The sequence below is a fragment of the Taudactylus pleione genome, unplaced genomic scaffold (genome assembly GCF_031769625.1).
Source record: "Taudactylus pleione unplaced genomic scaffold, aTauple2 ptg000378l, whole genome shotgun sequence".
NCBI lineage: Eukaryota > Metazoa > Chordata > Amphibia > Anura > Myobatrachidae > Taudactylus > Taudactylus pleione.
In genome coordinates, this window is record NW_028284779.1 from 5,125,199 (window position 1) to 5,141,861 (window position 16,663).

At 43.6% G+C, this 16,663-nt stretch overlaps 1 protein-coding gene across 1 annotated transcript in view; it reads right to left on the reverse strand.

The window, feature by feature from the left end:
* The window catches only part of BTBD9 (BTB domain containing 9), a 216,918-nt gene that overhangs the window by 75,554 nt on the left and 124,701 nt on the right, over positions 1–16,663 (reverse strand). Inside the window, exon 7 of the mRNA XM_088445317.1 lies at positions 5,598–5,707. Coding sequence (XP_088301443.1) covers positions 5,598–5,707 — 110 coding nt within the window. The remainder of the gene's footprint in view (positions 1–5,597; positions 5,708–16,663) is intronic.

A 16,663-nucleotide genomic window follows, 5' to 3' on the forward strand; every position in this document is an offset into this window, starting at 1 on the left:
ACTGCATACTGGGAACTCCACTAGACCTGTGTTGGAGATGCTCTGACCTAGTCCCCTAGCCATCATACTATGGCACTTTTCAAAGTCGCTCAGATTCTCACGATTGCCCATCTTTCCTGCTTCCAACACATCAACTTCAAGAGCTGAGTGATCACTTGATGCCTAATATATACCATCCACTTCACTTCAGTAGTTTTAATGTTATGACTGGTGGGTGAGTATGTAAATCCATTTCCATCTTACCACTCACCACTCCAGTAACACATTAATCCTTCGCTTCTATAGTAATGCATCTCCTCCCTTACTGCTTTAGTAAGAAATTACCCTCCCTCACCTGTGTAATAACACATTCCTCTTCCTCACCTCTGTAGTAATATATTACCCTACTCACCCCTGTAGTAACACATTCCCCTCCCTTCGCCCGTGCTGTAACACAATCAACATTCCCCTCCTTCACCTGTGTAGAAATGCAATCCCTACCTTACCTCTGGAGTAACACATTACCCCAGCTCAACTCTATATTAACACATTCCATTCCCTCACCTGTGTTGTAATACATTCTCTTCCCCTCACCACTTAGTAACACATCTGACATTCCCCACCCTCACCTGTGTAGTAACACAATCCCCTTACATACTTGTGAAGTAATAGAATCCCCTCCCTCACCTTTATAGTAACACATTCCCCTCTCACTGCTGTTGTAACACATTTTCCTCTCTCCCCTCTGTAGTAACACATTCCCTTCCCTCACCATTCAAATAGAGGCGCCACACCAACTGCCAGTGATGTTTGGCAGCACTTGGGATGACAGTTGGTGTTTGAATATGATCTGTGCTACAGCTACAATGAGTCAGTCAGTCAGAACATTGCACAGGGGGAGGAAACATTTTACCCATTTTCACGCCCTTAGGTGTCGATTTCGGAAAAACACCTTCTTAGTGGGCACCTACGTCATGGAAGGAATATACTACCCGATTTTCATGTTTCTATGTCCAGGGGTTTAGGCTGGGCGTTAATGAGTCAGTCAGTCTATATAAATAAAATCAAATGTCCTGACTAACGGACTCATCAATGGGTAAAACCAGGTACACCAGCTAGTTATATATATATAATTTACACACACACACACACACATATATATATATATACACATATAGCAGGTATTTCCTTTAGGCGCTGAATAAGGCCTAGTGAAAGAAGAAAGCGGCACTCCATTGTAGAAAAAATACAATATATTGAAAAAAGTTACATGATACACCACAAGTGTGTCGACGTTTCAAGGTCTCCCCGGACCTCGTCTTCAAGACCAGTGTACTCAAAGTGAACAAGTAAGAGTGTCTTACCTAAATAGTGTAGTAGATGTGGCGTGTCGGTGCACGCTGGACTCACCCGGCCGCGGGATGACGTTTCAAGAAAGTGTTTTTCTTGAATTTTTCTTTTTTTTTTCTTTATTTATCATTGCTTAATGGTGACTTGAATAACATAGCAGGTTGCTGCTTGTATATATTTATTTAAGCTATTATGTCTCTTTAACAGGTATCGTAATTGGTGTTTTACATTAGTCCAAGTATCTATATTTATATTGACATATTTATTTACATATATATTCATTGTCATCTAGATTTTTTTCATACATTTTTTTACATATACATTTTTTTCATTACACGCCTTACACATTCATGACACATTATTTTTCACATATATGTTATTTATGCACTTTTTTTGTATCACTCACAGCACGTTTTTTATTTATTATGCATTGCTCTTATCAGCATCTTACATTTTGTTACATTTAGTCACATTATCTTTGCAGTGCACATGATTCATTTCACATCACAACTAGCACACAGCTCATTATACACTTTTTATTTTTCAGCTGTTCGCCCCTACCTAGTGGGATGACGGTGTTGTACAGGGTTTCCAGGGAGACGCGTGACGTCATCCTTGGTGGCGGTTTCCGGGTTTCCCTTGATGGAAACGTCATCCCGCGGCCGGGTGAGTCCAGCGTGCACCGACACGCCACATCTACTACACTATTTAGGTAAGACACTCTTACTTGTTCACTTTGAGTACACTGGTCCTGAAGACAAGGTCCGGGGAGACCTTGAAACGTCGACACACTTGTGGTGTATCATGTAACTTTTTTCAATATATTGTATTTTTTCTACAATGGAGTGCCTCTATCTTCTTTCACTAGGGGGCTTATTCAGCGTATAAAGGAAATACCTGCTATATATGTTTGTTAAGAAGGCACCCAACATCTAGTTTTTTTCATTGTGGCTAGTGCCAAACCACATGCAGCATATATATACACATATATATATTGTAACAAGATCAGGGTAGGAGGTCCCTCTCCTGTGGTAGATGGACACCTCCAAACACACAGCAGCCAGGAAACAGCACACCAGTCCAGGGTTAGCTAGCCTCAGCTATTTTTTATTGTACAGTAAAACAGAAAACCTAAAAATATGCACTAACTAAATATAAGATTCCCTCTCTCAAAGTGGTAGGGCCTACTGCTCTCACCACAAACATAGGCATACAGTCAGGTGCATAAATATTGGGACATTGACAGAATTGTCATATTTTGGCCTCTATTCACCACCACAATGGCTTTGAAATGAAACAAACAAGATGTGCTTTAACTGCAGACTTTCAGATTTAATTTGAGGGTAATTACATGCAAAACAGGTGAACGGTGTAGGAATTACAACGGTTTCTATATGCGCCTCCCACTTTTTAAGGGGCCAAAAGTAATGGGACAGACTAAACAATCCTAAATCTAACTTTCACTTTTTAATACTTTGTTGCAAATCCTTTGCAGGCAATTACAGCCTGAAGTCTGGAACGCATAGATATCACCAGACGCTGGGTTTCATCCCTGGTGATGCTCTGCCAGGCCTCTACTGCAAATGTCTTCAGTTCCTGCTTGTTCTTGGGGCATTTTCCCTTCAGTTTTGTCTTCATCAAGTGAAATGCATGCTCTATCGTATTCAGGTCAGGGGATTGACTTGGCCATTGCATAACATTCAACTTTTTAGTAGGGATGTGCAGGCTCGGATAGGTTCGAGTTTGCACGTGGAGTTCGGATTTTTCCCTCCAAAAAAACGGAACTCAGAAAGAGGCAAAACGTCATCTTGCATGGATGAACATCATCATTCCTGGACTTTTGTCCAGGAATGATGATGTTCGTCCATGCAAGATGACTTTTGTCCAGGAATGATGATGTTCGTCCATGCAAGATGACGTTTTGCCTCTTTCTGAGTTCCGTTTTTTTGGAGGGAAAAATCCGAACTCCACGTGCAAACTCGAACCTATCCGAGCCTGCACATCCCTACTTTTTAGCCTTAAAAAACTCTTTGGTTGCTTTTGCAGTATGCTTCGGGTCATTGTCCATCTGCATTGTGAAGCGCCGTCCAATGAGTTCTGAAGCATTTGACTGAATATGAGCATATAATATTGCCCGAAACACTTCAGAATTCATTCTGCTGCTTTTGTCAGCAGTCACATCATCAATAAATACAAGGGAACCAGTTCCATTGGCAGCCATACATGCCCACGCCATGACACTACCACCACCATGCTTCACACTAATGAGGTGGTATGTTTTGGATCATGAGCAGTTCCTTTCCTTCTCCATACTCTTCTCTTCCCATCACTCTGGTACAAGTTGATCTTTGTCTCATCTGTCCATAGGATGTTGTTCCAGAACTGTAATGGCAGCTGGCTCTCAATTTGGATGCATTTTTGTATGTGCCTTTATCATGAGGCCTTACATTTGACAAAATTATATATGTGCCTTTATCATGAGGCCTTATAATTGGTATATTTTACATTTGGGGTGAGCGTTTGGGCGTAGGGCCCCCGAGACTGGTCTGGCTGGGCCTCCTCAGGGCATCACCACTTAATACACATAGTTGCTTTTCACATCACCTTTTATGTTTGTTTATTATTCATGTATTTTTTCACATATATTTTAACCTCTCATTCCACACTTAATGATTACTCACACACAGCTATACTTTTCACTGCACTGTCACTCTTTTTCCATTTCGTGTGATGCCCTGGGGGGGGTCCTGGGCTGGACGTTTTTTGTGGTGCACTGCGCCCCGGACGTGAACCCCTTAGTGTTAGGGACTGCTGGTAACAGAGAAGCCGTGACGTGGCCCAGCAGCCTCCCATGTATTTGCAAATGCATGCAACTAATATCTCTGAATTTCTATGACCATATAGTCTTCATATATTGTTGCAGGTATTATTCAGTGTGCTGAGGTACAATAGGGGGTTAAATCCCCCTCCTTTTGCTACTTTTTTTAGATGTTGTTTGGCAAACTCTAATCTGGTCTTCCTGTTTTTGAGGCTCACCAATAGTTTACATCTTGTGGTGAACCCTCTATATTCACTCTTGTGAAGTCTTCTCTTGATTGTTGACTTTGACACATATACACCTACCTCCTGGAGAGTGTTCTTGATTTGGCCAACTGTAGTGAAGGGGTTTTTCTTCACCAGGGAAATAATTCTTCTGTCATCCACCACAGTTGTTTTCCGTGGTCTTCCGGGTCTTTTGGTGTTGCTGAGCTCTCCGATGCGTTCTTTCTTTTTAAGAATGTTCCAAACAGTTGATTTGGCCACACCTAATGTTTTTTGCTATCTCTCTGATGGGTTTGTTTTGATTTTTCAGCCTAATGATGGCTTGTTTCACTGATAGTGACAGCTCTTTGGATCTCATATTGAAAGTCGACAGCAACTGATTCCAAATGCAAACGTCACACCTAGAATCAACTCCAGATCTTTTACCTGCTTAATTGATAATGAAATAACGAGGGAATAGCCCACACCTGTCCATGAAATAGCTTTTGAGTTGATAGTCCCATTACTTTTGGCCCCTTAAAAAGTGGGAGGCACATATAGAAACCGTTATAATTCCTACACCGTTCACCTGATTTGGATGTAATTACCCTCAAATTAAATCTGAAAGTCTGCAGCTAAAGCACATCTTGTTTGTTTCATTTCAAAGCCATTGTGGTGGTGAATAGAGGCCAAAATATGAAAATTCTGTCAATGTCCCAATATTTATGCACCTGACTGTATGCACAGTACTTACAATTAGTATATCACAGTGTCTCTGAACAAGTCTGCTGCTTGTTCTCCCCCAGGCTATGAGACTCTCAACCATAACCCTGACACAGCTTATATCAGCCTCTTCCAGGTGCAGTCACTAATTAGCCTGCTCTCAGGCTGAAGGCCTAAAAAAGCCCAAACTCCAATTATGTCTGTTTAACTACAAAGTTAACAACGGGATAGCTATGCAGCACCTGGAGATATGATGCATCAACCTAACATATGTTAAATATGCATACATATGCCTGGATGTGAGTCACTGGAGATATGATGCATCAACTAGACATATGATAAATATGTATAAATATGCCTGGATGTTAGTCACTTTACTTAGAACAAACATTCCCGCTGTACTTTTAAATTGACCGTTACAGTGTATGAAATTTCATACAAATTACAGATCCCAACACTGCAACATCTACTGGGTTTCATGGGCAAACGTCATGTTATAGACAAGGATGGATGACGTTTCTTACCGATCAGACCCTTCTCCAGAGTAAAGGTTTTGTGGGTGAACATGCATTCAAAGGCTACAAGATGGAAGACCTTGTTGACTGTGTTGTGCGTCCCCACGATCCTGACGTACCTGAAAGACACAACATTAATAATATTAATACAACCCATCGTAGAACAAAGCATGATATTATCCAACAAAAGACAATACAAAGACCTTATAGTATTCGGGCATATTTACTACATAGTGACATGACACAGGGGGTCATTCAGACCCGCTCGTGAGCGGCAGTACGCTCGCAAGCGGGTCGATGTTCCCCCACTGCGCATGCGCACGACGGAGGGAGCTCCGTCCTGCGCATGCGCGAGACCTGGTCAGCGACGGGCTCTCCATCGCTCCGGGTCTCACACCAAAGGGGGCGTGCTGTCGATGTTGATTGACAGCACGCCCCCTTTGGTGGGCGTGCCTGCCAGACGGAGGCGTTCCCATGGGAACGCCTACCGTCTCAAGCCGGCCCCACTGACATCACTAGTGATGTCAGTGGGAGTGATTTTGGCTCTGATAGAGCCAAAATCACTCCAGGGCTTGCAGCAGCGAGACCCTACCGCAGGGTCTCCGTCGCAAGCCCGATGGTCGTGATGGTCAAGACCATCGCGACCATCATGGACGCTCGCTATAGCGCTACGCGAGCATCCATGAGGACGCGCCTAAAAAAAAGCCTAAAAAAGGTAGGAGGGCCCTGATTCAGAGCGAGCGCTCTGGTCAGAGCTTTCAGCTCTGAATCAGGCCCACAGCCTGTAATGGTGCAGTATATGAATACACCTAGTCTACACTTTCAGTTATATGCAGGTCTTCTTGCATATAGGGGCAGATTCAATTAGCCGTTGTGCTTGTCATGGGTTTGCAGCAGTGCCCGGGGCGATTCAGTTGCAGCCGTGGTAAGCTCGCAGACTGCACTTACACCAAGTTTCGCCACCTCCAGATATCCATAGTAAGTGGGGCTTTTAGGGGTCTATTCAGCATCAGTGTCCATGTTGGTCCGAATATTTTCAGACAACATCGACACAATGTTTTTTTATGTACTCAACCCTTTTCCCTGTTACTTAGCAATAATCTTCTCGGGCACAGCGGTTGCATTGACACACTGTCCCTGCAGGTAGTCATATATGCATGTTTGCAAATCTGTGTAACTGCACTGCAGGGAACACTGGCTGTGTAATATTACCGAATGAGAGGAGGAGAGCGGGTGGAGCTTCTGCCGGCTGCAGGGATTGATTGGACGAGAGCCGTCTGTCCCTGCAGATAAGGATTTTCAACCCTTTTATAACACCATTTGCAGATGGCGTTATATAAGGTAAGCCTTTTAGGATTGTATTCCTGCTACAGTGCCAGATTTCCCACAAGGCAACCTAGGCACTCGTCTAGGGCCCGGCGGCTCCCAAGAAATCCGTCCGGTCAAACCCTCCCAGAGGAGCATTGCGCAACATAATCTATACACAGAGATGAAAAACAGAAAAGAGTGTCCTATTATGGCGCACTCAATTAAAAATAAAACAACTTTTATTTCATCATAATAAAATGTAAATTTTAAGCAGCAAAATATTTAAAACTTTTTTATGAAAAAAAACCATATATTAGTGAAAACTAAACAAATAAAAAAAAGTGATTAAAACCATAAGGTCCCACTGTGTGATTGATTGAATATCCTTATTCTATTCTCCTATTGTGTGTATTTAGGTACACTGTATATTTTACAAATCTATTCTGGTATATGCCCAAGAATAAAGTGATATTCGGTGTCCACTTAATCATTTGTATTCATGATTAATTTCAGGTTTGAAGTAGGTCCATATATTCACTTCATGCACTGATCTACTACGATCGTATATTATATAGTCCCTATATAGTTACCCCTAGAACATGTGTCCCAATATAGCTGTTCTGACACACTGGGGATAAAGCGAATTGTATGGGAGTCGTATAATAGTGCATAAGATAATTTATTTGAGAGGAATTATTACCGGGTTATTAACCTCTACTTAGTCCAATAGCATATGGACAGATATAGTTATATGAGGTCCAGTGTTATTGCTCTCCAGATATTAGTACTTAAAGTTCTCTATTATTATATTTGGGAGAGAGAAGTTATCGGTTGATTACCCTCTTTAGTTCATTAGCCTACGGACAAATAAATATAAAATTGAGGTCCAATATATCTCTTCCCCTTCACGACTGCAGAGTCATATAAATATTCCCATACTATGATCACATTTTAGAGTGTTATGTAAACTTTGCCGTAAAGTGATTTATTACTAGGACACTGGTGTTACTAGTTTAAATCGTGTATCAGGCTCCAGACTCAATATCATGTGTACATAGACCAGGGCTTGACAAATTTTTCTAAAATCTAGGAGTCAGGATGAAAGTGTAGGAGCCAGACCACCGTCCCCCCCAAAAAAATGACAGGAGTGAGTGAGGAGCACAGCTCTGTGTGTTATACAACTGTTATACACACTATACTAGTCCACATAATGGTCACAGTTGAATGGATACAGTAACATGGAGGCCCCCTCACTGGTCTGCACAGCTCCCCTGCTCCACCCCCCACCCTCCAGTAATAACAGACCACATTTCACATAAAATAATGATGCCAGAAAGTACAACATAACCCCCCTCCCCTCGTGGTCACACCACTATCCCTCTGACGCCGCTCCGCAATCCCTGGCCATGCATAGACCCTACTGCCGGAGAGCTCTATGCAGCCGGAGATAGGAGACAGTAGACAGCCGGGACATACAGGAGGATCAGCATAGACTGGGACAGACAGCAGGGATCAGAGCAGGACAGGATGGAGAGGAGTCGTCAGTGCAGGCCGGGACGGACAGAGGCACAGCAGTCACCGCAGGCGACACTCAGCACATGCACTCCTGTGCATGATATGAACACCACAATACTATAGACATAAATCTTCGCCAGAGCTGATGAGGATCTGCTTCCTCCCTCACTGCAAAATCTAGTAGCCATGGCGACCTGGCCCCCGGAAATTTGTCGAGCCCTGACAGAGAGTGCGACACTGTTCATGATTATACTGTTGACACATTGGTCTTTTAATACATCGGAAATAAAACAATGGTTCACCAATAGGATGCCATTATTATATCTATATCATGTAGCATACAATAATACTGAGGTTCACAAACCGTTCTTGGGGTCTGCTTCAAATTGACACATGAATAATGGGTATGTATTATGTTATTTATTCTAAGCAGATTTTCAGTAGTCAGTTTTTCATGTATTACAATTTATGCTTCTTCCACATCAGGAAGCATAAAGAACACACTGTAAATACTTTGTTTCAAAATGTTCAAGCCACAGTCTAATATCCATCAGTTTAATCCTGCGTTTTGTTACAAGTCCTGCATGACGTCATGAGACACCCACACTCCCAGAGTCCCGCTGTGAAGCCACTGTCTGCACTCTCTGTCACAGACTGTGCATAGGAGGGTCACTGCCCACGACTCAGCCCCATCCAGCTCCAGCCCGCCCCAGCACAGCAGCCTCTACCACCAGCAGCACCCAGCGAGGAGCAGAGGGACAGACAGAGGCAGACTGGCATCCAGTCAGTCACTGGGTGAGTATTAATGAGACAGTGGGCTGAATTCAATTCAATGCGAAGATGAATAGCCACGGGAGGGAGCTGTTTGGGGGGGCTAATGGATTTCTTCTTGCACCCCCCTGGGGATGCAAGAAGAAATCCGACAAAAGTTTTGGTCGCGCAGCTGTTTGCCAGCTTAGCGCAGTGCTAAAAGCCGCGTACCCGGCACTTTAGTCAGAGAGTGCCGGTTACCGCGCCTTAACACCCAGGTTAAGTCGTGAGAATCGGCATTCTGACTTAACCAATTCCCGACCAGGCAAACAGCACGTTGTATTGAATAGCTGCGGCTATTCATCATCGCACTGAATTGAATTCGGCCCAGTGAGGATCCGATCACAGTGTAGCACAGCAGCCAGGCAGGTAAGGTACTGTGTTAACATTCCTCTATAATGTAATATTCTCAATTACTCTTTAATATAGATTTAATTATATAGTTTTATGTTGTGCAATCTGGTTTATACTGAAGAGTTAATAATTATGGGCTGCAAGTCAATGTTGATCCTTAAGACCAGGGGTGAGGTAATGTGAGCAAGTGCTAAGTGCAAGCGAATGTAATTTAGGCATAAGCACCTCTAAGCCCTTAATATTGTTGATGGGTACAGTAGGGTTATTTTGTAGGAAAGAGTGACAGGTGTTGTGACTTTGTTCTGCCAATGGGGGTTGGGTAAGGGAGTGGTTTAGTGGAAGCTCACAGGAAGTACATCCTCTTTTACAATGGATTTTGCAAAGAATATTTTAGTACAATTGTACTATAATGTAATGTTCTCAAATACACTTTACTATAGATGGAATTATGTAGGTTTTATATTTTATGGTAGGTGAGGTCTGGGGGTAGACAGAGCTCCCTTATATTGTAATATACATTATGATGATCATGATATTATTAGTACATCATTTCAGGATAATGGTATTATTAGGTACTTGTAATATACTTGTACTGTAAGGCAGTCCTGTGCACTCCCCACCTACCATATAAATATATATATATATAAAAAAAAAAAATGGTGGTGGTGACTGTGAGGATACCGGGTGACCTGGGTATCCCGGGGTTCACGGATCACACAGTGGAGCAGGTTATAATGAAGGCAAGATTAACTTTATTCATGGAGACACAGAAATCCAGCGAACAGTAAACAGGGTTTTATCAATACAGTTCACTCAGAGTGCAGTATCCAGCTGCTCTATATCTCCTCCCTACCTGGCCAGCAATGGCAGCTGTAGCAGGGCACACAGAGCTGCTATATATCTTCTCCCAACCTGGCCAGTAATGGCAGCTGTAGCAGGACACACAGAGCTGCTATATATCTTCTCTCAACCTGGCCAGCAATGGCAGTTGTAGCAGGACACACAGAGCTGCTATATATCTTCTCCCAACCTGGTCAGCAATGGCAGCTGTAGCAGGGCACACAGAGCTGCTATATAGCTAAAGACACTGAGAGGGGACAACACCCCAACCTCCAGAGTCACACTGTAGTCACACATTATCTCACAATTCCCCTTGCTGCACCACCCTACTTCCCTCTCTCTCTCTCATTGATGGGCCCTGGTGTCAGTCTTTCCAGAGAGGAAGGAGGAGGGTTTTGTAACAAACACTCCCTTGCTGTCTGCTGCTTGCAAACTTCCTGTATGAGACATGCAAACTGAGGTCTTCAACTTAAGAACACAGAACTGGGTCATGAGGTTATCTCTTTTCAACATGCAGGCAAGTCCTAGAAATCCTTTCCCTTGCCTCCTCACAGTGATGGGTGTTCCATCATTGCATGGTGATCACTCATCACCATGGTTGCACTAAGCTGAGCAGAATCACACACATTACTGTGCATGACCACACCACAGCACCCACTGCAGATGCCACCTCACAGCCATCTTCTAATCCTTAGCACTGTTTCAGATCAGGCTTCTGTGTTGTATGTATGGGGTAATGAGGAGAGGGCCCCTGCCTCCTTTATAGTACTAAGAGGGAAAATCATAGGCTTAGGGTATTAGTGTTAGTTTTGGGGTTGGGTATTGGAGCAGTTTGGGTTAAGGGTTAGGGTTACTTTTGGAATTTGGGTATTAGGTTTGGTGTAGCAGTTTGGGTTAGGGTATTAGGGATAGGGTATTAGGTTTGGTGTAGCAGTTTGGGTTAGGGTACTAGGGATGGAGTTTAGTTTTGGTGTAACAGTTTTGGTTAGGGTATTAGGGATGGGGTAGCAGTTTGGGTTAGGGTATTAGGGATGGAGTATTAGGTTTGGTGTAGCAGTTTGGGTTAGGGTATTAGGAATGGAGTATTAGGTTTGGTGTAGAAGTTTGGGTTAGGGTATTAGGGATGGAGTTTAGGTTTGGTGTAGCAGTTTTGTTTAGGGTATTAGGGATGGAGTTTAGGTTTGGTGTAGCAGTTTGGGTTAGGGTATTAGGGATGAGGTATTAGGTTTGGTGTTGTAGTTTGGGTTAAGGTATTAAGGATGGGGTATTAGGTTTGGTGTAGCAGTTTTGGTTAGGGTATTAGGGATGGAGTATTAGGTTTGGTGTAGCAGTTTGGGTTAGAGTATTAGGGATGGAGTTTAGGTTTGGTGTAGCAGTTTGGGTTAGGGTATTAGGGATGGGGTATTAGGCTTGGTGTAGCAGTTTGGGTTAGGGTATTAGGGATGGGGTATTAGGTTTGGTGTAGCAGTTTGGGTTAGGGTATTAGGTTTGGTGTAGCAGTTTGGGTTAGGGTATTAGGGATGGAGTTTAGTTTTGCTGTAGCAGTTTGGGTTAGGGTATTAAGGATGGGGTATTAGGTTTGGTGTAGCAGTTTGGGTTAGGGTATTAGGAATGGGGTTAGGTTTGGGGTAGCAGTTTGGGTTAGGGTATTAGGTTTGGTGTAGCAGTTTGGGTTAGGGTATTAGGGATGGGGTATTAGGTTTGGTGTAGCAGTTTGGGTTAGGGTATTAGGTTTGGTGTAGCAGTTTGGGTTAGGGTATTAGGGATGGGGTATTAGGTTTGGTGTAGCAGTTTGGGTTAGGGTATTAGGTTTGGTATAGCAGTTTGGGTTAGGGTATTAGGGATGGGGTATTAGGCTTGGTGTAGCAGTTTGGGTTAGGGTATTAGGGATGGGGTATTAGGTTTGGTGTAGCAGTTTGGGTTAGGGTATTAGGTTTGGTGTAGCAGTTTGGGTTAGGGTATTAGGTTTGGTGTAGCAGTTTGGGTTAGGGTATTAGGGATGGGGTATTAGGCTTGGTGTAGCAGTTTGGGTTAGGGTATTAGGGATGGGGTATTAGGTTTGGTGTAGCAGTTTGGGTTAGGGTATTAGGTTTGGTGTAGCAGTTTGGGTTAGGGTATTAGGGATGGAGTTTAGTTTTGCTGTAGCAGTTTGGGTTAGGGTATTAAGGATGGGGTATTAGGTTTGGTGTAGCAGTTTGGGTTAGGGTATTAGGAATGGGGTTAGGTTTGGGGTAGCAGTTTGGGTTAGGGTATTAGGTTTGGTGTAGCAGTTTGGGTTAGGGTATTAGGGATGGGGTATTAGGTTTGGTGTAGCAGTTTGGGTTAGGGTATTAGGTTTGGTGTAGCAGTTTGGGTTAGGGTATTAGGGATGGGGTATTAGGTTTGGTGTAGCAGTTTGGGTTAGGGTATTAGGTTTGGTATAGCAGTTTGGGTTAGGGTATTAGGGATGGAGTTTAGTTTTGCTGTAGCAGTTTGGGTTAGGGTATTAAGGATGGGGTATTAGGTTTGGTGTAGCAGTTTGGATTAGGGTATTAGGAATGGGGTTAGGTTTGGTGTAGCAGTTTGGGTTAGGGTATTAGGTTTGGTGTAGCAGTTTGGGTATTAGGGATGGGGTATTAGGTTTGGTGTAGCAGTTTGGGTTAGGGTATTAGGGATGGGGTATTAGGTTTGGTGTAGCAGTTTGGGTTAGGGTATTAGGGATGGGGTATTAGGTTTGGTGTAGCAGTTTGGGGTTAGGGTATTAGGGATGGGGTATTAGGTTTGGTGTAGTAGTTTGGGCTAGAGTATTAGGGATGGGGTATTAGGTTTGGTGTAGCAGTTTGGGTTAGGGTATTGGGGTTGGTGTAGCAGTTTGGGTATTGGGGTTAGTTTAGGGATTTGTGTTAGGGTATTATGGATAGTGTATTAGGGTTAGTTTAGGGTTTTGGTTAAGGTATAAGGGACAATATAATGCTATGGACTGTTTGAGGGAGGGGGCCCCAAACCGGTATCTTGCCTAGGGCCCCATGAGGTCTAAATCCGGCTCTGCCTGAATAGCAGAGACCGCTAAACGCAATGGCTTGCTCTCTACAGTGTGATATTGTAAGAGTGGGGTATTAACAGCTCTAATTGCGTTATCTTCTCTGTTAACCCTTTGCTGCATAGCTTAGCATACTCAGATCATGCTTTAGTTTCTGCATGATTTAAGTCAAATTATGCTTGCTAAATAGACTCCTTAGCTCTTACTGCGACCAACGCGAGTGCGTTAACCCATAGCACATAACCCGGAATCTATGGGCTAATGCGTGTTAGCCGCGGCCTTATCGTGTGAGGAAATGGGCTTATAAGTGAATAGTTACGGGCATTAAAGCTCTAGCCCAGAGGTTCCCAAACGTTTTTGAATCACGGCGCCCTAGAGTAACAGCATTGTTTTCACAGCACCCCTAAGCCAAACATTTGCTATTGAGAAATTCAGAAATACTGTAGTAAAGTGAAGTAAATTTTGCTGACCTGTCATCCTTAGGCTCAGTTATGTGGTGGTGGACAGGTTTGAGCCTTTTTTTGTCCACATATTTACATTACATTGACCATCAATAATTTTATTTTGTGCTGGACCATCAACCTTAGACACCCCTGCAAGTATCCCGAGGCACCCCAGGGTGCCACGGCACGCAGCTTGGGAACCACTGCTCTAGGCTGTAAGCTAACTGAACTGCCCCATAATGTGTAACTGGCCTGTCCTTTCCATTTTATTTTAGGGGCTCAATCACAACACTGCTGCTTCCCTGTGGGTTCCTAAGCTGCACTGACTGCCGCATTTAGCACCGATCTCATCTTTCTGTAGACTATATCTGGCGTGGTTCAGAAAAACTGGAAATGCTGATAGTAACAGAATCAGTATCTGAAGGTGAAGCTCTGAGAGTGTGTGATTATTATCTTATTTCCAGTAATGGCTCTAACTGACTTTCATTCTATAAATACAGACCTGTTTTATTTTATACTACATGTTACTATCTCTCACATTATGATGATGTCTGGTCCCAGCTCATGGTAATGTGATGTGATAAGCCCGTCATGAATATACCCCCTTTTCCCTTGTCTGAGCAGGCTACCACTCATCTTGTAGCTGGAAAGGGTTAAGTGAGGCACCAGAGTGATGAGCCCGGAGGTGAGGCTGGCACATCCTGGTTATAAATCAGCCACAAGTTAATTGAACTAATTCTTATCGGTAGATGCTTCGCGCCTCTCTTTGCCATCTCAGAAAACGTCTGGCAAGAGAATAGCTGCCTGTCCCCGGGCAAGGTGCAGTCTCCGCCAATGTGTGTAACACAGTGTGATCCAGAATTACGTGACATAGTTATACGGAGAGCATGCACAGGAATTCAGCGCTGCATCAGGAGACATGTTGGGCGCAGGAGCACCCGGGGACAGCAGAGGGTTAACACATCATCACAGACGGTGTAATGGTTAGCGTTACTGCCTCACAGCGCTGAGGTCGTGGGTTCGATTCCCACCACGGCCCTAACTGTGTGGAGTTTGTATATTCTCCCTGTGCTTGCGTGGGTTTCCTCCGGGTGCTCCGGTTTCCTCCCACACTACAAAAATATACTGATAGGTTAATTGGCTCCTAATATAAATTAACCCTAGTGTGTATGTGTGTGCGCATGTGATTGGAACATAGATTGTAAGCTCCACTGGGGCAGGGCCCCATGTGAATGGCCAAATATTCTCTGTAAAGCGCTGCGGAATATGTGTGCGCTATATAAATAACTGGTAATAATAATAATAATCTTCACTAACTGTCTGTAGTTACACATCACAATAACATTCGCCTGAAATGAACCTGTATAGGCAGAGAGTAGACATTGACACTGCTCTGGGTTTAATCCTCATGATGTCTCTGCAACGCCTGGATTACAGGGGTCTCTCATGTGGGTGTTATGGTCAGTGACTACCAAGGTAATGATCCATACAATGCAGATTCCTACAGCTCTCAAGCTTTAGCTATCTGTGTGGAGTTTGTATGGGTTTCCTCACACACCACAAAAACACACTGGCATAATAATGCCAGTGTAGTGTGCTGCTGTGGTAGGGAATTTAGAGTGTAAGCTCTAATGGGGCAGGGACTGATGTAAATCTATGTTGCGTGATGTGTAGGAATTGTATACATAATAAATAAACAAAATTACTAAATTCAATACTTTGTGTAAATGTTATTTATGCAGTACATACAAGTAACAGTGATAAGTGGCCAATTATAGTGACGTGTAACAGCCTTCAGTGCGATGGTACTAAATGGCACTTCCACTATCTTAGCTGATTTTTCCTCGCATCCCATCAGGGCTTGCAGTCCGGGAAAGCAGAGCCTCCCCTGTCACACTCCTGAGATTTGATATAGAATTATTAGAATAATACAAAGAAATTCTTTATAACTTATAAACATCTTCTTTGTTTATTGTAATCATATTTATAGTTAACACTCTCCAGCTTTGTAGAGCTCCCTGTGACTGCGAGAGATGAGGCAGCAACAGATCAGCCTCACTTCTGTATAATCAGACACTGATTGCAGAGCTGGGGGTGGGGCCACACCAACGGCAGTAAGCTGGACAGAAAGAGCTAATAGAGGCATGCCTCTGAGTATGGGGGCCTTTTGCACTGATGGACACCTTGGATGTCATGTGGCCAGGAAGTGCACTGCAGTGTTTAAAGATTGGAGCTCAGTCAGAGATGACAAAGTGATGCAGGTACAGTAGAAGAATCAATGGACAGTGAAGCTTAGTGTAGTGAGGGGAGAGTTACAGTGAATAGGGGTGAGACAGGTTCCCAGCACTCAGACCCATCTCCATGTGTGCCTCCCCAGACATTGACCACCACACATCACTGCATTCCATAATGGTGCACTAGAAATTCAGTGGAGATTGTGCACCATAATAGGTAGAAATGCGCACAGGCAGACATCACAGTGATGTTCAGAAGCACATTTCACTAGGCGCTGTAATGGTGAGCTCTCCCAGAAAGGGAACAGTAATGGTGAGCTCTTTCACACTGGGAGCTGCAATTGTGATGTAATGGTAAGCTCTATCAAAAATGGAGCAGTAATGGTGAGCTCTCTCACAGTTGGAGTTGTAATGGTGAGCGCTCTCACAATGGGAGCTGTAATGGCGAGCTCTCTCAGAGGGCGCGCAGTAATGGTAAACTCTGTCACAGTGGGAGTTGTAATGGTAAACTCTGTCACAGTGGGAGTTGTAATGGTGAGCTCTCTCAGAAAG